At 34.6% G+C, this 25,965-nt stretch overlaps 1 protein-coding gene across 1 annotated transcript; it reads left to right on the top strand.

The window, feature by feature from the left end:
- Window positions 1-3,322: 3,322 nt before the first annotated feature.
- On the top strand, window positions 3,323-25,482 carry LOC132747996 (uncharacterized). Its single transcript, XM_060737535.1, has 4 exons — window positions 3,323-3,692; window positions 7,237-7,472; window positions 7,704-7,785; window positions 8,318-25,482. The coding sequence occupies exons 1-4, from the start codon at window positions 3,569-3,571 to the stop codon at window positions 24,259-24,261; spliced, it is 16,386 nt and encodes a 5,461-aa protein (XP_060593518.1). The 5' UTR covers window positions 3,323-3,568; the 3' UTR covers window positions 24,262-25,482.
- The last annotated feature ends 483 nt before the right edge of the window (window positions 25,483-25,965 follow it).

Here is a 25,965-nt window from a genome sequence, read left to right as displayed (position 1 = left end):
CAATGATCAAAATGATGGTGATGCATGTATAATTCTAGAACTGGTCTCCTTTATAGAATGATATACTGTACTATATACTGTAAGATGTCAATCATTGCATATAAATATTTATAAACAGGAAATCTAGCCTTTAAATTCATATCTATATATAGAAAACACTGAATGTGCATATACTCAAATGACAACAGATGTGTTATAAATATCGCATTCCTTCTTTAAATGTCAACATGTTGAAGTAAGTAAAATAAATACATTTTATAATCTGGGTTTCATGCACCTAACATAGTCAAAGCTTGGTCACCGGGCTACCATAACCTACCCACCGACCTCACTGAGGTAAATGTCTCGTGTTTAAGTAGGCTTGAACCTGGGATATCTAGACCCCGAAGATTGTGACTTCCAATAGAACTACAGGTCCGCAGATGGTAAGGAAAATTTTAGGCAGATCTGACAAAGTGTATAATGCCCCCTTTGACATATTGACACACAGCATCTGAGAGGTTTGATTACGACACATTTAGAAAAGAAATTTATATTTTTATATAAGATACACCATAACAATATTCTGTCCATATAATATGCATGACCATCGAAATCGTAAAAAAGTAGGTACATGTAGTTTAAAATGAAACGGAAGTCTTTTTCATAACGAAATGTGGCAATGCGGAAAAATCTGGAAAAGTGGTTATCCCTCGGAAGAGAAACGTGCAATCCTACATTTAGCAACATTAAAATAGTTGTCTAGCAGGCATTAGGTCAAGACACTTGGAATTATTAGGTTGAGTCAAAATGACATTTAGTTGAGCCAATGTCGCATTTTGTTGGGCCACACTGACATATGCTTTGAATGTATAGAGCCAGTATGGCATAAGGTTGTGTCTAGTTGGCATTTGATTTAGTGAATTTGTTAGAAGTTGCGTAAAATTAAGAAATGAGAAAATGTTTGGTAAAATTTGCATTATGTTGGGTCAAGTTGGAATTAGGTTTGGTCAAATTGACATTATGTTGGGCCATCAAAGTATAAAGTTATGCCAATACAAATGACATGTTAAATGTTCTTTTACTTATTGTTAAGTTGCAGTAGTAATATTCTTTATTATTTTTTGTGAACTATTGTAGTTCATAAAACAAATTGTACAGTGGGCAATAGACCATTCGGTCCAAATCACTTAACCTTGCAATACATGTTACTGTATAAATGACCAAAGATTTTTGCTACCGAAATATTACATTGCAATACATGGACTCGACATTGTCTCAGAAACCCGACGAATCATCGCCAACTTGACTCACCATAAAGATAATCAAAATTATCTCAGTCATATGTCAACTACACCCGAACTTGACCCAATATTATGACATACTGGCTCTTATAATGACATTTTGATAAAACATAATGTCGAAATGACTTAGATTTTATATAAAAGTGACTAAACACACTGCCATATTAGACCAAACAATATAACAAATTAGCTTAACGTAATGTCAAATTGACCAAATGTTGAACTGACTCAGCCCAATATCAAATTGACTCAGTCCAATATCAAATTGACTCATTCCAATATCAAATTGACTCAGACCTATATCAAATTGACTCAGTTCGATATCAAATTGACTGAACTAAATGCTGACTAGTTTCAACATCGTGTCATGTTGACTCCACCTGATGCAAGTTTGCCCTATCAAAATGCTCATTTGACTTACTTTATGACAACTTGTCTCAATATAATGCTAATTTGATGTTACACGATAATAACTGGACTTAGCCTGAGTCCAACTTGACTCAACACAATAAAAACTGGACTAATTATGTACATATGTACATTCAATTCAACAAAATGGCAACTTTACTCATATCAGCCAAATTCCAACTTACCAAATATAATTATATCAGTTTCTCATAATAAAAGGAAGTTTTGGCGTTCCATACTACATCTCTAAAATAGATGAAACTATCTAAATACGAATGTTTACACAAGTTAAAAGGGTATCTCAAATATAACATGACCCTCTCGAGCTTACCGCGAACTAGGACACATCGTTCTCATACAATCTCTAATGTTTAAAGCAGCACGCCTTCAGATTTCATAGGTTTTGTGGGTTTTCTTATTTGTTTTTTTTAAATGTTTTTATACAAACAATAAACATATTAACTTTATTAACCTATTAATATATCTTATTCCGCTAGTCACGCGATTGCTGTTTGATTCGAAAACTAGGAAACCCTCTTGGGTTTGTATGATATAGGTGAATAATCATTTCTATAAATTTATGTAAATTTCAAATTTATTTTTGGCATATTGTTCCGGCTTATCTATGGGATTGTTGCTTTAAATGTGAATGTGAATATGTGTGCATTATTACATCGTACCGTAATATAATACATGTGCTGTCTTGAGTTGGATATATCTTTTCTCCTATTTGTTGAGCGTCGAGGAGTCTACCAGACAGACACTTGATCCTCTTTTGTAGACTCGTTGACACTTTAACCCGCACTTGGTAGACCTGTAGATCAAGCCGTCTATTTCTACAATTACATAGACGGCAAAATAGCTTAGCACAAGCAGTGAGGAAAGTGAATTTCCGCTGTGGTACTCTTTAATAAATGGAGTTAGGCCGCCAGTTCGATTTTTACCCATACTATTAATACTAGATAATAACTCTCATTACTTCTATCAACGTAATGTGAACAATTGATAACTTCTCTTATTTTATCTTTTTATATATGTAAACGTTCATTTAGATAAAAATTAAACTGTACATACATTTTATTTATAAGTATATTTCATAGGATATTCTGATAAAAAATCTCACCTATTGCGTATGTAAAGTTTTTCTATTATGCCAAACTGAGCAAGGGGCGGGCTATAAAGGACATATACTAGTATACCCTGTCCGTACAAATGTATACTGTTTTTACGTATTTGGAGAGAATTGTTTTTATTATTAACATGTGCTTTAAGACTGCCCTGTAATACCAAGACAGTTCGTAAACTGAACTCGTGACATGATTGTCATAATTCATTGAAATTCTTGAATCGTCAACTTAATCCAAAAAATGATGATTCATTTTCGATAATTTCGGCAAGTTTTAAACACAACTTTTATCAAACAAAGTGGCATTTCGTTTTCCTTTACACATGTTTTGCATGAAATCATATTATAGTATATATTTTTCAACAAAGTATGCGTCAGTCAACAGATTTAAAGTATAGTACACAACATTGTTTAATAATATTTTTATTGGGTAGATATACTTTATCTTTTGTTGACATCATACATTCTGATATATGAAATTTTCAAATTGAGCTCATCAGTTCATTCATATACGTTCCGAAGTGCAAAGAAAACGTTGAATCGTTAAAATACGCAAAATATAGAATTATTGTAAACACGTGTTTGCAAATACTTGAAGATATTTTTTACGGTCACGTAGTCAAAGAAAAGATATAAAAGGATGGAATAACGCATGATATGCAGTATTTGTTGCAGATTTAGTACCATTAAATTTAATTGTTGAAAACATGTGACTTTTATCATTGACATTGTGAGTGTTATAAGTTGAAAAATGTTACCAAACGTTACAAACATTTTAATTATAGTTATTAATATAATTCTATGTGCATATGTAACATATGGATTTAAATCTAGGGAATCTCGTTCTTTCAATTTCAACCTAATGGGCGTTGAGGGTAAGTTATTTATAAACATTATTAATTGAAAAATTAATAAATTAATTAATTTATTTATTTATTTATTTATTTTTGGTTGTTGGTTGGGTTTTTTTTTTACTTTTAGACAACAGATATTTCATGTTGAATAAACACACTATAAAAAGAATTGAAAACGTCAGTGAAAGTTCCTGCTTGTTGAATTGAGTATGTTTTGGTTCGCGTTACTTAAAAGCTACGTTTTGTCAACAGTATTCCTTATATAAACCTTCAACATATTCGCCATAGACAGAAACACTTCTTACTTACTTTTTAACTCAGTCCCAAAAATATATTAAAAGTATTAAAAAAGCTTTTAAAAAGCATCTTTTGATATCTACAAGAGGCAAGGATAAATGGTCCTGCCAGAAGAAGTTCTGGAATTGATTTTTTCTGCAGAAAGGATTTTTAGAAATATAAACAGAAGAAGTCACAGGAAACCAGTTCAACTGCGGGTGCTTTAAAATATCCACCCGGTGACAGTATGAGCAGATGGACAAGGTTGCTAATAAATTGGTCTTTAAATATTTCGAACAAATTTTATAAAGTTGATCACTCAGCCCCGATTGTTTATTATGAGCTGTTCATCTTTAATTCAATTAGTGTGTAAATTAGTTTGGTCATCTATTTAATATTGCAGTTACATTTTTGCTGCATAGTGAGTCAATGGGGATAACACAAAACGTTCTAAGGTGTAAACTCGTTCTTTATTCAGAAAGGTTTGCACACCACCTTCTGATATACCAGTGCAGCTGACTATTTGTTTTACCGACAAATGCTCATCCTGCCATAAACGAGTTTACAAGATCATTGTATGCCTTGGTTATCTTATTCATAGCTAAATGGGTATCTTTAACAGATCTGTTTTCAGCTTTAAATACCTTAAAATGTGCATCTAATTAACATGGGGTCAGTTAATCAAATAACTCTTTGTCTAGTCTAGTTTATACGATAGCAATTAATCAGTCTTTCTGTACATTTTCACTATATAGCATGTATACATATAAATTTGTCATATAACATGTACATTTGTCAGTGTATTAATTTTTAATAAAACAATTTAATAAAGATAAAAGAATATACACAACATTCAAGAGAAGTGGCGAGTTTTGTGAAGTATCTTGAATACTCATCTATGATCTATTTCTGGAAAAGCTTTAAAACTTATAGCCTCCAATTTAAGAGGAGAAAAAAACTTGATGAAAATGTACGATTTAAGATGAGTCAAAAGATTTAAGATTCAAGTTATATTTTACATGTTATGTCCAATAAATGACTGATTTTGCAGTATTTGTCACTATACATGTATTTTTACTGCGTGACTTACGCAGTAAGAGCTAAATCGTCATGGATTAAAAGCTCAGTCTGTAATTAGTAAAATACTTTCTTTGTTCACTTCACAATATTTTACTTTTAAATACAATATCAAAATTTTCATTAAAATTAGCATGAATGTGGAGGCATGCCGCTTTAAATTTTTCAATGCAAACGTATGTCATTGGATTACATTGACAGGGGACCATTGCTAGACAAAAGGGCAAGGATTTATAAAACTTTAGTAGAGGTTCAATGGGGGGAGGGGTAACTTACATGCCAAGTATCTAGGGTCTAGACCATGTTTCATTCATGTAGAGGGCCACAATGTGATTAATCATATCGACTGTCTAACCACTGAACTTTGAATTGGTGAGGAGAAAATTTAGATTTCTTCTAATTACAAGTCAATGCGACCCTTGGACGGGCCAGTATTTTGGGCATAGAGACATGATTTATGCATTTCTTCAGACGTCCACTAGACAATGTTAAATTCAAAAGCTCTCAAATTTATAGTTCTGGGCATTGTCAAATCAGACTAGAGGAAATAAAAGTGACTTCCTATATATGCGAACATGAACTAGGTATGGTTAACGGCAGATGACAAATGTTTGACTCTATACTACTATATGCTGCTCAGGAAAGCTTAAGCACATGAATAATACTATGAAAGTCTATTACAAACATAACTTTTTAGGACCTTCAAGGCAAACATACATATACTTGAATAAAGTGAAAAGCAATCCCACTTAAGGTATGAACACCCCCCCCCCCACTCCAATGGGCACTATGAGGCTATGAAAAATTGACAGCATATGCTATTTATATGCTTTTAAGGGACACCTTTATGTAAAATCTAAACAAAATTCTGATATCTGAAGTGCTCTTTTCAGAATTGTACTTGTAATGATATATAGTATTATCTCTATGAAAAATGTGTTCCTGTTGATTATTTTTAAGAAACAAATGATAACATTAAGCTCACAAATCACACGTAAAAATATTGATTGTACTCAAAATGTTGAGTTATGTATAAAAATGATACACTACCCCACCCATTTCAAACAATTGTCCTTTTTTCAGTGCCCATGTATGCAAATCATACCTAAACTTGATTTGTTTTAACTGGAAATTATTTAAAATTAAAATGCAATCTCACCGACTTAATACGTCGACTTTTTCCTAATTGTGACAGGTGTTTCAAGGAGGAAAAGTTCTAAATACAGGCTCCTTAAAATAACATGGTTCTGTAGGGAAAATATCCCAATCATTTTCCTTAAATGCATCTGTTCATACCATTTTTTTTTAAATTTCTTCCTGATTTAGCGAAAAAGTCCCTCAGACTTTCAAGTGACGGCACAGGGGAAAACATCGTCATATTATACAGGCCAATAGGACAAAATCTAGATTTTAGCATACTTGTCTTTGAAGTGTCTCATAATACTCTTTATGAAGGCCATTTCATGACCGATTTATAATATAAAACAGTTTTATATATCATTTCATAGATATTCAAGGCCGAAAAAAATGTACTGAATGAAAATTAAGCACTACGTATTAACTGTGCCTAAATAAAGATTGGTTTTCTCTTTAGAAAGGGTAAACATGTGTTTTATAATGTTTTGAATTTAGATTTAGAGCATGTAAGGTGCTTAACACCTTAAAAAAGTAGTGCTGAATGTGAAATTAATTTATCACAAAAAGGAAAATGTAAACAGAATAGTACTTAATTTCCATTCAAAAACTAAATCACGACATATTACCCTGCTTATGGCTAAAAAGCAAAAGAAGAGAAGCATAAGGTGGTTCTAGCCAATATTTTTTTTTGAAACTTTAAAATACACTAAATATAAGAGAATTTTGAGATATAAGCATGAAACTATCAATAGTGCCCATAGACAATTAGGGCTCCGAACGCCTTAAATCCAAATAATTTGTGTATTTGTCAATCTCAGTACATACACTTAATATACCGGGGTATGCTGATTTGAAAAAAGTTCATATTTCAACGTCTTTGGTAATACTATATAGACGTTGAAATATGTTTTTTGTATCACAATAGCGTATGTTTATGTTTTATAGTTTCATATATGATAAGTGTATATGTTGGGATTGACAAATATACATGTAATTTATTTGGATTTTATGGCGTTTAAACCGTCAAGCCAAAAGCCACTCTTATATCTTGAATGTTGTCTTTATTTTCATATAGGGAATTATTGTGGGCTACAGGAGTTTAACCCTGAGACTCAGGTATGCTGCCGTTTCTCGGTTGCGCCAAAGATTGCAGGAAAACGGACACAGTGTTGCGGTAGCGTATCGTATGATCCGGCTAGAGATATTTGTTGTGCTAATACTAACCCGTCTCCATTAGTAGCTGCCAAACGTACACAATGCTGTGGATTAGATAGCTTCGACCCGAGAAAGTCAATTTGTTGCGGTCATATCGTGAGTTGTAAATTCAACATGTATAAAAGATGAAAGATGTATAAATAACTATTTCAGCATTACTTGGTCATTCCTTTCCTTCATTTACGTGGTAAAAACATAATCTATTAACATTTCCTTACATAAATTTCTGTAAGTTATATCACCATCAACAGAATTAGAACAATGACTTTAATCTGATAAACGTTGCTCATTTTAAAGTTCATATTTGTAATTACATCTATTTTATAGATTCAACCACGAATCGCTGGAAATAATACCTATTGTTGTGGCCACAACAGTTACAATCCGTATGAAAGATTATGCTGTCAAGGTACTTTTTTTCCAAACTTCTTGCAGAATAGCAGAAACCACCGCCATCACCAGTACAATTCCTATGTCACCTGCCCTAGTTTACTTTTACACACGGATATAATACTTTTTATTACTAAAATATAAACGAAAATGAAAAGAAGTATATTCCGAATTTAAATGGTTTTAAATTTGATTTATTTTGATAGCTAAGTTTAAAAATATCTAAAATGCTGGACATTTCCTACGCAAGACAATTACCATGACGAAAAATATCAAAATATTTTCATTCCTTCAAAACACTCTGTCTGTATCAGTGATAAAATTCATCATCACCATAGCCCCCCCCCCACCCCTAAGTATCAAGGAACACCTTTACATGTGTAAATTTTGAAAGATATATGCTTTCAATTAAAAGGTTTAAACAGCATCCATAGTCTGCAGATGTTTACGTGGACATCTAAGATTGTTTAATGATTAATATTTTAAGCCTGAGCGCGCTTTTATCTTTAATTTCATTTTTATCTTTATGATTGTTTCATTCAATTCTATAGGAAACCTGCTACAATCTTCTATTCATGCAAAATGCTACTCTTGTGACAACAATGGCAGCTATATAGCACTATTTGATGTAAACAAACATGCCTGCTGTAATGGAAAGCTTCAAACAGCGGTGGCAGGAAATCTTACATGCTGTTGCAATGGTACCGCTTTCGATCCAACCGAGAAAATATGCTGTAACGATCATGTCCAACAAAGAAATGGAGGGAATATATCATTATGTTGTGGAAGACATAATCTTGATCCACGTACTCAAATATGTTGCGACGATGATGTTCAGCCATTAGTAAATGTGAATAACACTATGTGTTGCAAAAAGAAAAGTTACGACCCACACAAGCAGGTCTGTTGTGATGGTAAGAAACTCATGACAAAAGGTGATCTCAAGGACTCGTGTTGTTGTGGGGAAAGGACTTTTAATCCAGATAAAGCTGTATGTTGTAATGAAACCGTACAACCAAAGTATAAGGGACGAACACAATGCTGTGGTACGAACAGTTTTGATAGTAAGAAAGATATGTGCTGTGATGGCGAGGTACAACATAGAGGTAGGAGAAAATCTGTTCCGAGATGTTGCGGGAAAAGAAGTTATGACAGTAGAAAACATCTTTGCTGCCATGGAACTATTGTTAAGAAATCGAGCAAAAGGGATCTTGGTTGCTGTGGACATGGAACATATAATCCTAAAACTCAGATATGTTGTAATGGTCGACGTGGAAAACTGTTCAAACGAGGTACACGCTGCTGCGGAAAACAAAGCTATAATTCAAAGGAATCAATGTGCTGTGGTGGTAAAATTACATCTCGAAACATGAAGTGTTGTAAAAACAGGTCATTTGATCCTCAGACACATATTTGTTGTGACGGAATAACAATCAGTTCAAAAAATAACACACAGGACAATATGTGCTGTGGAATATCTACTTTTAACCGAGACACACACATTTGCTGTGAAGGTGAAGTAACAAATCGAACTAATCGTCATCACTTTAAATGTTGTGGACGCAAAGGTTATGATCCAGATAACTATATATGTTGCAATAGTTTGATCATAAATAAAAATAATAAAAATGATAACTGGTGTTGCGGAAGCTCAAGTATGAACACAAACATCGAGACATGCTGCTATGGTAACCCACAACCAATTCACGAATTTGTTGATAGTACAGTTTGTTGTAAAGGACAAAGTTTCAACTACCGAACGCAAATGTGTTGTTTTGATACTGTCATTGAGAAAAGATCTTTAAAAGATGATATTTGTTGTGGGAATTCTACAATGAATTCACAAAGTGACATATGTTGTCAGGGTATACCAAGAAAAGTTTCGAATGTGGAAACATCTTTTTGCTGTGAGGATAAAGCTGCAGCAATCAATAAACACCTCTGTTGTAATGGTAAGATTGTGTCTAAAAACGACGATAGTGAAGGGGTATGTTGTGGTCAAGTTCCAATAAATGCTAATGAAGAAATATGTTGTGATGGTAATCGACAGATGTTAATAGGTACAGAGTTCACACAGTGCTGTGGAAACAACAGCTATGACTCGCGAAAATATCTTTGTTGTGACGGGAAGCGTATACAGAAGAGGAATTCAGATGACTCATGTTGCTGTGGATTATTGTCAATGAACCCGAACACTGAAATATGCTGTATGAATACTATACAAGATGCGCCAATGGCAAATGATGTAAGATGCTGTTTAGATAAAAGTTATGACCGAACAAAATACGTTTGCTGTGAGGGAAAGCGGATTTTACAAAAACGTAGTTTATCTGACGACTGTTGTTGTGACAATAAAACAATGGATTCTCTGAAAGAAATGTGCTGCGATGGTGCGCCGCAACCTAAAATTAACGATGACTATTTTTGTTGCGGCAGAAAAAGTTACGATTCTAAGAAATATGTATGTTGTAATGATAGAGTATTCTTAAAAGTACATGAAAACGACGACTGTTGCTGCGGAGATACAACAATGAATTGTAAGACTCATATCTGTTGCCTTGGTAAACGAAATAAGAAATTTAAAGAACCAACTTCTTGTTGCGGAGATACTAGCTATAGCATTCAAAGTAATTTATGCTGCTCGAATGAAATAAAAAAGAAAACGACATTACAAGACGATTATTGCTGTGGAAATACAACGATGTATAGTTCAAATCGTATTTGTTGCCAAGGTATCCCACAAGCTAGTTTCAGTGAAGATTGGATGTGTTGCGGGAAACAAAGCTATAACTCCAAAACCCATATTTGTTGTAATAATCAAATTACAAAGAAATCTAAACCAGACGACAATTGGTGCTGTGGTGGAGAGACATTTAATTCATATTATGAAACATGTTGCAACATGAATGTACAACCTATATATGATAATCTAAACAAAACTCGATGTTGCGGAAAGGACAGTTATAACTTAAACAGTCATTTGTGTTGTAATAACAAATTGATGCAGAAGACTGGAAATGCCGATAATTGGTGTTGCGGTAATGACACTTATGACACGGGTGTTCACATGTGTTGTGATGGTCAATTTAAGCAACCAAAGATTGGAAAAGATACGCGGTGCTGTGGAAACACAAGTTACGACAAAACGCAAAAGATTTGTTGCAATATGAAACTATTCGACCGTAAAAGTGTAAATGACGATAGCTGCTGTGAAGATTCTTCTATCAATACCAAAACAGAAATTTGTTGCATGGACATACGTCAGTCAAAAGTAGACGGAGATTTCACAGACTGCTGTGGAAATAGAGCATATAGTATCAGGAAAGAGATGTGCTGTGAGAATTTGGAAATAAGAAAAAAGAAATCTGCTGCTGATGACGGTTGCTGTGTGAATACAACTATGAGCTCAAACGAAGAAATATGTTGTGAAAAGGGTCCGCAACCATTAATTGGTGGTCAAACAAAAACAGGCTGCTGTCAAAGTCTCTCATACAATGTTAGCAGCCACATATGCTGTGATGGTAATGTAATTACTAAGCGGAGACACAGTGATAATTGGTGTTGCAATAATAAATCGTTTAATAGCGCTGACGAAATTTGCTGCAATGGTAATCCAGAACCTGCTGTTGGCAAACATAAAACAAAATGCTGTAAAACAAACAGTTTTGACCCAAATATACATATTTGTTGTCATGGGACAACTCTTATAAAAAAGAAAAGACAAAGTGATAACGTGTGCTGTGGAGGTAACACTATGAACACTAAATCACAAATATGTTGTTCAAACACTCCTAATGATAAAATTGGTGGTGAACATGCACAGTGTTGTCATAACAAAAGTTATGACTCTAGAAATTCCATATGTTGCCAGACTTTAATAAATGGGGCATGGAATGTTGTGAATAAGAAACACTCAGAAGATGACTCATGTTGCGGCAACACAACTATTAACACCGATGTTGAACTGTGCTGCAACGGAAAGCCGGAAAAGGGGGGTGGTAATGTGCAGTGTTGTCATGGAATTGGATACAATACAAAAGACTCGATATGTTGTGATGGAGAAATTGTGTATAAAACGTCAGACCAGGACGACTGTTGCTGTGGTAATACCTCAATGAACAACCAGAAGGATATTTGTTGTATGGGAAACAAACAACAACGTATTGGAGGCAATGACACAATGTGCTGTTTCCAAAATTCTTACAGCTCTAAAATGCAGTTATGCTGCGATGGAAAGCAACTTGTTCAAAGGGATCATCCGGATGATAATCGGTGTTGTGGTGGTCGGTCAATGAATTCAAAGAAAAGTATTTGTTGCTCAAACATACCCCAAAACGTAGCAAATAAGGATACATATAAATGTTGTTATAATGAAAGTTACAACATAGAAACACAATTGTGCTGTGATGGACAAATAAGAAAGAAATCAGAACATTCAGACGACTGGTGTTGTGGTGAAGAAACATTCAATACAAAACGAGAAATTTGTTGTGACGGTCATTACAAGCAACTAAAAAAGACCAAAAATTCGGAAGACACAAAATGTTGCAAAAACAAAAGCTATAACCCAAGTACTCAGTTGTGTTGTGCAGGTAAAATTGTAAAGAAAAATACAGAAATAGATAGCATATGCTGTGGAAATACTACCATGTCTAGTAACGAAATTTGTTGCGACGGGAATCCACAGAAAAATGGTGAAACATTTACCTGTTGCGGGAACGTTAGCTATAATACGACAACATATATCTGTTGTGATGATAAGGTAAGGCGCAAGAGGGATGAAAGAGATAATGGTTGCTGCGGGCATGAATCGACAATTGATACTTATAAGGAGCTGTGTTGTGAAGGTATTCCATACGAAGTAAATATAGATACAGGAGACTGTTGTGGCTCTAAGGGTTATAATAAAATGTCAGCAATTTGCTGTAATGATACACAGCTTCTTTTGAAAGAACATGCAGACGATAATGCATGTTGTGGAAATAAAACATTCAATCCATTGAAACACATCTGTTGCAATGACATACGACAGACTAAAATATCAGGTGATGAATCGTTGTGTTGTAAAACGGAAAGTTACTCTTCTGCTACCCATTTATGTTGCAATGGAAATTTCATTTTAGAAAAACTTAGCTCAGAAGATGATTGGTGTTGTGGTAATAAGACATATAGTAGTAAAAACGAAATTTGTTGTAACAATATTCCAGACAGGAAATATGGAACGAGTACGCTCTGTTGCGCAGAATCAAGCTACAGTTCTGACACACATTTGTGCTGTAATGGCAAGGTTGTAAAGAAAAATGATTTAAATGATAATGGCTGTTGTGGCAATACTACATTTGAGGCTCCGCATGAAATATGCTGCGATGGAAATCCACAAACTGGAAACTTACAGAAGTTTGATTGTTGCGGAAAACAAAGTTACGACAAGGATCGATCACTTTGTTGTGAAAACAATACCATTGTTACTAAACAACATAAAAATGATGACTGTTGCTGTGGCAATGCTAGCATGAACACGACTGAGGACATATGTTGTTTAGGTTATGTTAATAGAAGAATATCTGGTAATCATACTCGTTGTTGCAATAATAAGTCTTTAGATCCGGCAAAAGAACTATGTTGTAATGGAACAGTTGTAAAGAAAGCTTCCAGTCATGATACAACATGTTGTGGAAATACAACATTTAATTCAAGAGATCAAATATGCTGTGATGATACACCGCAACCGAAAATCGGAGGTGATTTGACCCATTGTTGTGGTATTCATTCTTTCAACCCTAAAAGTCATTTATGTTGTGATGAGGGTGTCGTCGGAAAGAGAAATAGAAATGACACATGCTGCTGTGGAAAAAAGGCAACATTCGACCCGAGGACTGAAATATGTTGCGGAGATATCCATCCAAGAAAACTTAAAGGAGATAATACCAGATGCTGTGGATTCCAAAGCTATAATGCAGACAATTATTTATGTTGCCAAGAAGACATTATAAAGAAGAGAGGTTACAATGATGACTCATGTTGTGGAAATCACACGTTTGAAGCCAAAAAAGAAATTTGTTGCAATCAATATGTTAAAAATAAAGTCGATGGTATTTTCACAGACTGCTGTGGTGAACAAAGTTTTAGCATTGTTGATAATATGTGTTGTGATGGTTTAGTAGCTAAGAAAAATCGCTCTGATGAAGATATATGTTGTGGAACTAAAACAATGCTTTCCAGCCGTCAACTTTGCTGCAATGGAAATGTTCAACCAAAGGATGGAAACTTTTATGAATGCTGCGGAAACAGAAGTCATGATACAAGAAAATCAATTTGTTGTAAAAATAAAGTTGTCAAAAAGAAACAAAATGGCGACCAAGGGTGCTGTGGTGAGACAACAATTGACTTTAATTCAGAAATATGCTGTATGGGTTCACCAAATGTGCTGTTTAATCAATATACACTTTGTTGTCATAACAAAAGCTATGACTCCAAAAAAGCTCTATGCTGTTATGATACTGTAATTATAAACAAAAATAATCATACTGATAATTGGTGTTGTGGAAGCATATCAATCGATACCAGAAAAGATATTTGCTGTCTTGGTACAAAACAGCCTAAACTAGGTAAACATACCCAATGCTGCAATCATAAAAGCTATAACCCCGAAAACTCTCTTTGTGTTAATCATTCTCTTTCTTATAAACGCAGTGAAGGAAGTGATATAATATGCGGAAAAACAACTATTGATTTAAGTAAAGAAATTTGCTGTAATGGAATACCAAATATACGTTTAGAGGGAGAAAACACTGCTTGCTGTGGAAATAAAAGTTACGGGGCTAGAGGCCAGCTTTGTTGTTCTGATAAGACGATTAGAATTAAGTCAAATTCAGAAGACAGCCAATGTTGTAATACATATAGCACATTTGATCCTCGTAGAGAACTATGCTGTGATGGAACAGTTATCAACAAAGCCTCTCCCCATGATACATTATGTTGTGGTAATACAACAATTAATTCAAGGAATCAAATATGTTGTAATTACACACCTCAGTCTAAAAGCGGACAGTCTTCCCAATGTTGTTTTATTCATTCTTTCGACCCTGAAGTACACATATGTTGTGATGAAGATTTAATTTTAAAGAAGAACAGAGCTGACACTAGATGTTGTGGAAAAGCAAACACATTTGACCCTAGGACTGAAATATGTTGCGGTGGATACCATCCAAGTAAACTTAAAGGAAATAATACGAAATGCTGTGGATTCCAAAGCTACAATGCAGACGATTATCTGTGTTGTCAAAAAGAAATTGTAATGAAGAGAGGTTATAATGATGACTCATGTTGCGGAAATTCTACATTCGAATATTCAAAAGAAGTTTGTTGCGATCAATATGTTCAAACTAAAGTCAGTGGTATTTTGACAGACTGCTGTGGTAAAAGGAGTTACAACATTATTGATGAAATGTGTTGTCATGGTTTAGTGGCGAAGAAAAACCGCCCTGGTGAAGATATATGTTGCGGAACTAAAACTATGCATTCCAGGAGTCAACTTTGCTGCGATGGAAATGCTCAACCAAAGGATGGAAACTTTCATGAATGCTGCGGAAACAGAAGTCATGATACAAGAAAATCCATTTGTTGTAATAATAAAGTTGTCAAAATGAAACAAGACGGAGACAATGGATGCTGTGGTGAGACCACAATCGACGTTAATTCAGAAATATGCTGTATGGGTTCACCAAATCCGCTGTTTAACCGAGATGCACTTTGTTGTCTTAACAAAAGCTATGACTTAACACAATCTATATGCTGTAACGATACTGTAATCATAAACAAAAATAATCATACAGATAATTGGTGTTGTGGAAGCACATCAATCGATACCCGAAAAGATATATGCTGTCTTGGTACAAAACAGCCTAAATTAGGTAAACATACGCAATGCTGCCATCAAAAAAGCTATAACCCGGAACACTCTCTCTGTTTTAATTATGCGCTTTCTTATAAACGCAGTGAAGAAAGTGACATGATCTGCGGAAAAACAACCATTGATTTAAGTAAAGAAATTTGCTGTAATGGAATACCAAATACACGTGTAGAGGAAGAAATCACTGCTTGTTGCGGAAATAAAAGTTACGGGGCTAGAAGTCAGCTCTGTTGTTCTGATCAGACGATTAAAATTAAATCAAATTCAGGGGACAGCCAATGTTGTGGAAGAAACAGCACATTAGATCCTCGCAGACAACTATGCTGTGATGGAACAGTTATCAACAAAGCCTCTCCCGATGATACATTATGTTGTGGTAATACAACAATTAATTCAAGGAATCAGATATGTTGTAATTATACACCTCAGTCTAAACGCGGACATGAGTCTACCACCGAATGCTGTGGTATTCATTCGTTTGACATGAGAGTAAAGTTATGTTGTGATGAAGGTGTAATTGTAAAGAGAAACAGAAATGACACTAGCTGTTGTGGAAATTCAAAAACATTTGATCCTAGGACTGAAATATGTTGCGGTGGATACCATCCAAGTAAACTTAAAGGAAATAATACGAAATGCTGTGGATTCCAAAGCTACAATGCAGACAATTATTTATGTTGTAAAGAAGAAGTTGTAAAGAAAAGAAGTTACAACGATGACTCATGTTGTGGTAATTCAACATTCGAAGATTCAAAAGAAATTTGCTGCAATCAAAATGTAACATATAAATTGGATGCCATTTTCACACATTGCTGTGGTAAAAGGAGTTACAGCATTATTAATGAAATGTGTTGTGATGGTTTAGTAGCAAAGAAAAATCAATCTGATGAAGATACATGTTGTGGAACTAAAACAATGCATTCAAGCAGTCAACTTTGCTGCGATGGAAATGTTCAACCAAAGAATGAAAGCTCTTACGAATGCTGCGGAGCCAGAAGTCATGATACAAGAAAATCCATGTGTTGTAATAATAAAGTTGTCACAATGAAACAAGATGGTGACAATGGGTGCTGTGGTGAGACCACAATCAACTTTTATTCAGAAATATGCTGCATGGGTTCACCAAATGTGCTGTTTAGCCATGAAACACTTTGTTGTCGTAATAGAAGCTATGACTCAACACTATCTTTGTGCTGTAATGATACTGTAGTGATAAACAAAAGTAACCGTACAGATAATTGGTGTTGTGGAAGCACATCAATCGATACCCGAAAAGATATGTGCTGCTTTGGTACAAAACAGCCTAAATTAGGTAAACATACTCAATGCTGCCATCAAAAAAGCTTTAACCCAGAAGACACCTTTTGTTATAAGAATGTACTGTCTTATAAACGCAGTGAAGAAAGTGACATAATTTGCGGAAAATCAACCATTGATTTAAGTAAAGAAATATGCTGTAATGGAATACCAAATAAGCGTGTAGTGGGAGAAAATACTGCGTGCTGTGGAAATAGAAGTTACGAAACTAGAAGCAAGCTTTGTTGTTCTGATCAGACGATTAAAATTAAGTCAAATTCAGGAGACAAACAATGCTGTGGTACAAAAAGCACATTTGATTCTCGCAGACAACTATGTTGCGATGGCAAAGTTATCAACAAATCCTCTCGCCATGATACATTATGTTGTGGAAATACAACAATTAACGCAAGAAATCAAATATGTTGTAATCATACGCCTCAGCCTAAAGACGAACATGAGTCTTCCCAGTGCTGTGGTATTCTTTCGTTTGACCCTGAATTATACTTATGTTGTAATATAGGTGTAATTAAAAAGAGAAACAGAAATGACACTAGTTGTTGTGGAAATTCAAAAACATTTGACCCTAGGACTGAATTATGTTGCGGTGGATACCATCCAAGTAAACTTAAAGGGGAAAATACAAAATGCTGTGGATTTCAAAGCTACAATGCAGACGATTATTTATGTTGTAAAGAAGAACTTGTAAAGAAAAGAAGTATTAACGATAACTCATGTTGCGGTAATTCAACATTCGAAGATTCAAAAGAAATTTGTTGCAATCAACATGTAACAAACAAATTGGATTCTATTTTTACACATTGCTGTGGTAAAAGGAGTTACAGCATTATTAATGAAATGTGTTGTGATGGTTTAGTAGCAAAGAAAAATCACTCTGATGAAGATACATGTTGTGGAGCTAAAACAATGCATTCAAGCAGTCAACTTTGCTGCGATGGAAATGTTCAACCAAAGAATGAAAGCTCTTACGAATGCTGCGGAACAAGAAGTCATGATACCAGAAAAAACATTTGTTGTCATAATAAAGTTGTCACAATGAAGCAAGACGGTGACACCGGATGTTGTGGTGAGACCACATTTAACTTTAATTCAGAAATATGCTGTATGGATTCACCAAATCCGCTGTTTAACCATCATACACTTTGTTGTCATAACAAAAGCTATGACTCAACACAATCTTTATGCTGTTATGATACTGTTGTCACAAAGAAAGGTGACCTTACAGATAACTGGTGTTGTGGCATCACAACAATCGACACTCGAAAACATATATGTTGCCTTGGTACAAAACAACCTAAAAAAGGTAATTATACTCAATGCTGCCATCATAAGAGCTACGATCCGACCACACAACTTTGTTCTTATAATACTGTTTATGATAAACGCACTGAAAATAGCGACATTAGATGTGGGGAAACTACTTTTGATTTAAGCAGAGAAATATGTTGTTTTGAAAAACCACATAAACGTGTAGATGGAGAATATACTGCTTGTTGCGGAAATAAAAGTTACGGAACTAGAAACCAGCTTTGCTGTCCAGATAACACGATAAGGATTAAGTCAAAGCCTGAAGACAAACAATGTTGTGGTACTAGTAACACAACAGATCCTCGCAACGAGTTATGTTGTGATGGCAACGTTTATAAATTTACTGGAATTTCAAATGTAGCATGTTGCAAAGAAAGTGGCTATAATTTAGAAACACATATTTGTTGTTCTAATTCAGTTATAGAAAAACGTAGCGTTAGCAATAATTGGTGTTGCGGAATGACACCATACACTACACAAACGCATACATGCTGCAATGGAAGAGTAGATATAAAACATAGTGGTGATAAGACAAAATGTTGCAATGATTATAGCTATGACTCACAAATACAGTTATGTTGTGATAATGCTGTTACAGATAAGAAAGATATTTTTGATAATGAGTGTTGCGGAAACAACACTTACAACACGGAAACAGAAGTATGCTGTCTAGGGAAAAGCCCACAACCAAAACGGGGCGGTAGACTTACAGAGTGTTGTTTATCTGAAAGTTATAATTCTAAAACCCATTTATGTTGCGATCAGACTGTAGTTAAGAAATCTGACAATGATGATGATTGCTGTTGTGCTAGTGAACCGATGAACTCTTTGACTGACATATGCTGCCTTGGAAAAAAGCAAAATAGAATTGGTAATGAATATACTTCATGCTGCAACGACCAGAGTTATGACTTACGATTTCAAATGTGCTGTGAAGGTCGTGTAAGAAGAAAAAGACATAAGAATGATGATTCATGCTGTGGTAGATCATCAACAATTAATTCTAGAACTGAACTTTGTTGCAATGGCGTTCATAACAGACGTTATAGTGATGGGTATACTGACTGTTGCGGAAAAGCTTCATTTGACACTAGGTCACAAATGTGTTGTGATCAAAGAGTTATTCGTAAGAGAAGCACTGGTGATAACTGCTGCTGTGGTAGAACTTCAATCAATTTAAGAAACGAAATATGTTGTAATGGAATACCAAGCCAGGCTGAAGGAGGACAATTTGCAAGATGCTGTTTTGATTTAAGTTTTGACACAACAAAACAAATGTGCTGTGGTCCAAAAGATATCCGTCTCAAAAATAATTCAAATGATAACTTGTGCTGTGGTAATTCGACATTTAACTCAAAATCTGAAATTTGTTGCAACGATGTTCCAAACAAAATAATGGCTAAACATGCGACTAAATGTTGTGGAAGTGAAAGTTATAATTCTAACACACATTTTTGTTGTGATATGAAAATTGTCAAAAAGCGCCATATTCAAGACAATATATGTTGTGGTATGACACCAATCAGAATTGAAAATGAGGTATGCTGTGATGGTAATCCACAAATAAAATATGATGGCCCTACAACATGCTGCAGAGATACCAGTTTCAATATGCATACACATATATGCTGCTCTGGTGTAATAGTAGAAAAGAAAAACAGAATTGACGATAGCTGTTGTGGAATGAGTACATTTCATGGTGAGACTGAAATTTGTTGCATGGGTGTACCTCAACATAGAATGTCGAAAGATAGGACGCGTTGTTGTAAGGAAGTAAGTTATGATTCTGAAAATTTTATATGTTGTGACAATAATGTGGTTAAAAAAAGACATCGGAATGATAACTTGTGCTGTAATTCAACTCCATACAATACAAAAACGGAATATTGCTGTAATGCTGTTGTTCAGCCAAATTATGGAGAAAATACCCGCTGCTGTGAAAATGAATCATACGATCCACATAAACATATATGCTGTGACAGTCGCCTATACAAGAAATCAAAGACGTCTGACGACTGGTGCTGTGGTGTAAAACCATATGATACGAAAACAGAAATATGTTGTGCAGACTCCTTTCCGAACAAAGCAGTTGCTGGACTTGTCACAAAATGTTGTGGTATTGACAGCTACAACCCACACATAGAAATGTGTTGTGATGATGAAGTAGTTCAAAAAGAGTCTCCTATGGATAATGTGTGTTGCCGAAAACGTCCCATGAATATCGTAACTGATATTTGTTGTAACGGAATAAAACATTATCGGACAAGTTCACTTATAGATTGTTGTGGCAAACATGCGATCGATACAAAACAAGAGGTATGTTGCGGTGACGCTAGAGGTGTTTTGCGAAAGAATAAATTGAATGATGATTATTGTTGTGGAAATGAAACATACAATCTGAAAAATGAATTATGCTGTGACGAGCGTGTCCAGATTAGCTATGGTGATACCACCAACTGTTGTGGTAAAATGAGTTATAACACTTCTACACAATTATGCTGCCGCGACAAGGTTGTAATAAAAGAAAGCGCAAGTGATAACTGTTGTTGCGGCATAAAATCAATGCAGGCCCATGTCCATCTATGTTGCGAAAATGAACCAGGCATCGGAGACAAGTGTTGCGGAAAGGAGGCTTATAATTCCTCGTATAAAGTATGTTGTGACACTGGTGACTTACGACTTAAATCCGATCCCGATGACAACCATTGTTGTGGACTTTATGCTACTTTTAATTCTAAGACACAGATATGTTGCTTAGGAAACCCATTTGCTATGACCACTGACTACTTTATGTGTTGTGGAGCTGTGGGATATGACAGTCAAAAATACATTTGTTGCAACAATAATGTTATCAAGAAAAATTCGATATCCGACGATTCCTGTTGTGGTGATGTTCCTATAACATCTGTCGACCAAGTATGTTGCTTAGGAAAACCACAACCAGGAGGGGAGATGCATACTTGTTGTAGGGACACCAGTTACAGTAAGGAAACCGAATTATGTTGTGATGGAAAAGTGGTGACCAAACATAAATCAACCGACGAGTACTGTTGTGGCACCACGACATTTAATTCAAGGAACGAAATATGCTGCGACTCATTAGTTAAGAATCGTTCAACTACCGCTGACAGATGCTGTGGTCATATAGGTTACAATCCCGAATCTCACTTGTGCTGTGCTAACAATATAATACCAAAAGGAAAGGTAGACGATAATTTGTGTTGTGGTGCAAAAACTATAAATGCAGAAAAAGAAATTTGTTGCAGTAGTATGTACCCACAGCCCCTTACTTCTGGTGCTATAACAAAATGTTGTTATAATAAAAGCTATAACCCTGATATTGAACTTTGTTGTACTGATGTCGGGGTGGTCTCTAAAACTAACACTGAAGACAATTGGTGTTGTGGTTCTTCGCCATTTAATACAAAGACACACATATGCTGCCAAGGTAAATTTGTCAGAGAAGGTGGATTAAACGGCGAATGTTGTGGAACAAAAAGCTATAATCCAAACTTAAAGGTCTGCTGTAATTCAGAATTATATGAAAAACGAGGCGTTGAGCACAATCAATGTTGTGGAAACTCTGCTTTTGATGCAAAATTAGAAATATGTTGTGGAGGATTACCACAACCTCTTATTGGTGGAGTAAATGGGACAGGTTGCTGTTACGACAAAGGTTTTAACACTAAAAGTCAACTTTGTTGTGGACACAATATATTTCAAAAACATTCGGAAATTGATGATGCTTGCTGTGGAAACATGACCTTTAACATCAACAACGAAATATGCTGTTATGGAAATCCGTACAAAAGAAACAAAAACTCATCTTTGAAATGCTGTTCTACGAAAGTTTATGATGAAAAACGGGAAATCTGTTGTGATGATTCAGTAGTATTAAAAAAAGACATGTCCGATAATAGTTGTTGTGGTAACAAACCGATCAATACCCTTAAAGAAGTATGTTGTAACAACGTTCCACAATTGCAGAAAGGGGAGTCAACACTTTGTTGTGATAGGTACAGCTATAATTCAAATGATCATGTATGTTGTGATGGTACCTTTTTAGTGCAAAAATCAGATAAAGAACACAATCATTGTTGTGGTACGGTAAATACCTTTAACACTGACACTGAAATATGTTGTGGTGATCGAGTACAACAACGACAAAATAGAAGTCATACTGCATGTTGCAAAAGTCAAAGTTACGACACTAAGAATGAAATTTGTTGTCAAGGTAATGTCAGAAAAAAGAGAACAATTGACGATAATTTTTGTTGTGGCTTTACAACGTATAACACTCGTGATGAGATCTGTTGCGCTGGTAAGCCGCTTAATGTAATCGACAATGTCGAATTTGGCATTTGCTGTGGGAATAATAGTATGAGCGTAAATTCCCATTTATGTTGCAACAATAAAGTAATAGATAAAGTAAATTTGCGCGACAACTGTTGTTGTGGTAATACAACATTAAATGATGCTACACAGTTATGCTGTGATGGCAAACCAAACATGAAAGTAGCAGGAGATGATACCCTTTGCTGTTTGTCCAAGAGCTATGATTCTAAGAAGCATGTATGCTGTGATAATAAACTGAGCAAAAGGGTAAAAAAGGACGATAATTGGTGCTGTGGCGAAATTTCCTTCAATACAAATACAGAAATATGCTGCAATGATAATCCTCAACCTAAAATAGAAGGACGATCAGTGTGTTGTGGTGCAATAAGTTATAATTCAGGAACTCATATATGCTGTGACGGCCATGAGTTATATCCTAAAAATGATAAAGACGATAATGCTTGCTGCAACAAAGAGCCATATGACACACAAACGCAGATATGCTGCCGAGGCATTGTACAAGATAAACTTAGTAACACAACAGCGTGTTGTGAACATACAAGTTATGATATAAATTTAGATCTGTGTTGCAATGAAACTGTAGTTAAAAAATCGAGACTGACCGATCATCAATGCTGTAACATGATGTCATTTAATATTGACACACATCTTTGTTGTCTGGACAAAGTGATAGAAAAACACAGTGCTAATGCTGAATGCTGCGGCGACATCGCCTTTAACCCTCTTTCTCAATTATGTTGTGAAAAGGGGCACGTTGTTAGAAAAATTCGTGAAACTGATTTTAGTTGTTGTGGAAACGAAAGTTTTAATCCTGAAACTGAACTATGCTGTGAGGAGAAATCAAACCAAATTTTGAGCGGAAAACCTGAAAACACGCGTTGCTGCGGAAAGATAAGTTATAATGTAAATAGAAAGATATGTTGTCAAGGTATATTATATGATATAGTTGGAGGTATTTCAAGTTCTGATTGTTGTGGTGGTAAACCCATAAATTTAAAGACTGAATTGTGCTGTGAGGAAACTGTTAGGAAAAAGACAATGACAAATGATTTGCTTTGTTGTGGAAATGACACATTTAATCCCTATTCGCATGTATGCTGTAATAACAAAGATACAGAAATTGTACAACCAATGAAAGGAATCAAAACAACACGTTGCTGTGATGGTGTTAGCTTTAACGACAACAATGAAATGTGTTGCGATGGTGTTGTACAAGATAAACTTGCCGGTTCGAATACGCGTTGTTGTAATCAAAAAAGCTATGATCCAGACCGATGTTTGTGCTGTGAAGGACGCATTATTGAAAAAACGACCAAATATGATGATTGCTGTTGCTGCAACAAAACTATGGATAGTTCACGACAAATTTGCTGTGACTGTAATGTTGTTATAAGCATAAACAAACATAACACTGCGTGCTGTCAAAGAGATTGTTATGATCCTGGGCTACATTTATGTTGCGACGGTGCCATTGTATCAAAGAAATTTGGTGGTGACTCTTACTGTTGTGGAAAAGAAGTTTTTTCACCTAGTTTTGGTATCTGTTGCGGAAATCATGTTCTTTGGAAGTGGAAATCGTTTGTAAATAAGCCCTGTAAATAACAATGCGTTTAGTGCAAATGACTGCGTAAATTAGAATGCTATGAAAAAAGGGACAAACAATGCAATACGTTTGTTGAAGTCAATGAATATTTGGTATTATTAATGCTTAATCTTTTTTTTTTTTCAAATGCAACACCTGGTAAGTATGAAGTGGTTTCTAAACTTAAAAATGTCCGATGTGTTGATTAAGGTTTTATTAATTATTTATACATGATATTCTTATTTAGCAAACAAAAAGACGGTTTACATTCAGGTTTGGTGTTTTGGGGAGTAATTGAGATAAATAAGAATTAAAATGTAAAAGGAGACATAATCTGTCATTTCTTAATTAATACAAGAGAAAATTTGGAAATTGCCGAAAAATTACCTATTTAATAGCGAATGTATCCTTTAATACTCATGTATTATTCTGTAACACTATCTGGTAAAGCTCTAAAGGTATAATAAAATTACATTTCCGTTTGTTACATTGATACTAAAATAAGAACAAATTTTAGAAAAAAAACCATGAAGAAGCAAGAAAATATAATGTGCAATAACTGATAAAATATAGGGTTAAGAAACCTTTTTCTTTTGCTCTATACTCCACCTTTCAAGACATTACCCTAAATAATTTCAGTCATGAGCATGAAAATTGCCAAAGGACAATAACTCAAAAATCAAGAAATCTATCCTAAGATGATATATCCAAAACGTTGTTAGTGACAATGGCAAAGGTGATATGTAGAAGATGGATTCGTCTTTATTCTTAAAAACTTATGGACCCTTTACATTGTTTTATATTGCATTAATATCCAGAACATGAATCAGAAAATTATACTTGTATTTATTTTAGGCATTCTATTTGCAAAACTTCAAGTTCATTCTATATCAATAAAACGGTCAACACTTTTAATTCCACTACACTTTGTAAGGGTGTACATGTATAATCTTGGTTTGCTTGTTCATAGCCTTATTGATTTTGTGTTTTGAAATGTTGTTGTTGTTTTTATTTTTATTATTATTATTTTTGTTGATTATGTGTCATTTATTGATAATTATCCAAAAGAACATTGTTTCATTTTTGTTCACCTCCCTCTACTTTTGTAAAAATTATCCTTGAAAAATAATATGCACGTACTGGTCGGAGAAATTACTCTTTCACATATATAACCTCAACAGTTGGTAATTTTAATTGTTTTAAAAAAAATTCCAATAAAAATCTACTTGGTCAAAAAGAAAAGGGACGGCTTTTGGTAAAATTTTCAAGTTTAAAAAAATTTTAAATTTTCGGGTTTAAGGTTAACGTCTTTTTCAAAATTTAATGTCATATAAAAAGATATTTTTTAAAATAGTTTTCCCGCAAACTTTGTCAATTTCTTTAAAAAATAATGAAATATATGTAAAAGTCAATCATTTAGGCTGGTTTTCCATGTAGTGTTTGATTAAAAAATTTGGAAGTTTTGACTGTATCTGCTGTCAAAGTATAGATACAATGTTTTGGATACCTCATTCAGGACAATAAAGACAGTGTTTTGGATACCTAATTCATGACCATAAAGACAATGTTTGGATACCTCATTCGGGACCAAAAAGACAATGTTTTGGATACTCATTCAGGACCATAAGGACAATGTTCTGGATACCTCATGCAGGAGCATTAAGACAATGTTTTGGATACCTCAAACAGGACCATAAAGACAATGTTTTGGATACCTCATGCAG

The sequence above is a fragment of the Ruditapes philippinarum genome, unplaced genomic scaffold (assembly GCF_026571515.1).
Source record: "Ruditapes philippinarum isolate M1 unplaced genomic scaffold, ASM2657151v2 ctg241_1_1_1_1, whole genome shotgun sequence".
NCBI classification, from domain to species: domain Eukaryota; kingdom Metazoa; phylum Mollusca; class Bivalvia; order Venerida; family Veneridae; genus Ruditapes; species Ruditapes philippinarum.
This window is presented reverse-complemented; position numbering and strand designations above follow the sequence as displayed.

Coding starts and splice junctions, on each gene's coding strand:
- LOC132747996 (XM_060737535.1), top strand. CDS start 3,569: ATGTTACCAAACGTTACAAACATTTTAATTATAGTTATTAATATAATT. Junction 3,693..7,236: donor CAACCTAATGGGCGTTGAGG/GTAAGTTATTTA, acceptor ATTTTCATATAG/GGAATTATTGTGGGCTACAG. Junction 7,786..8,317: donor TGAAAGATTATGCTGTCAAG/GTACTTTTTTTC, acceptor TCAATTCTATAG/GAAACCTGCTACAATCTTCT.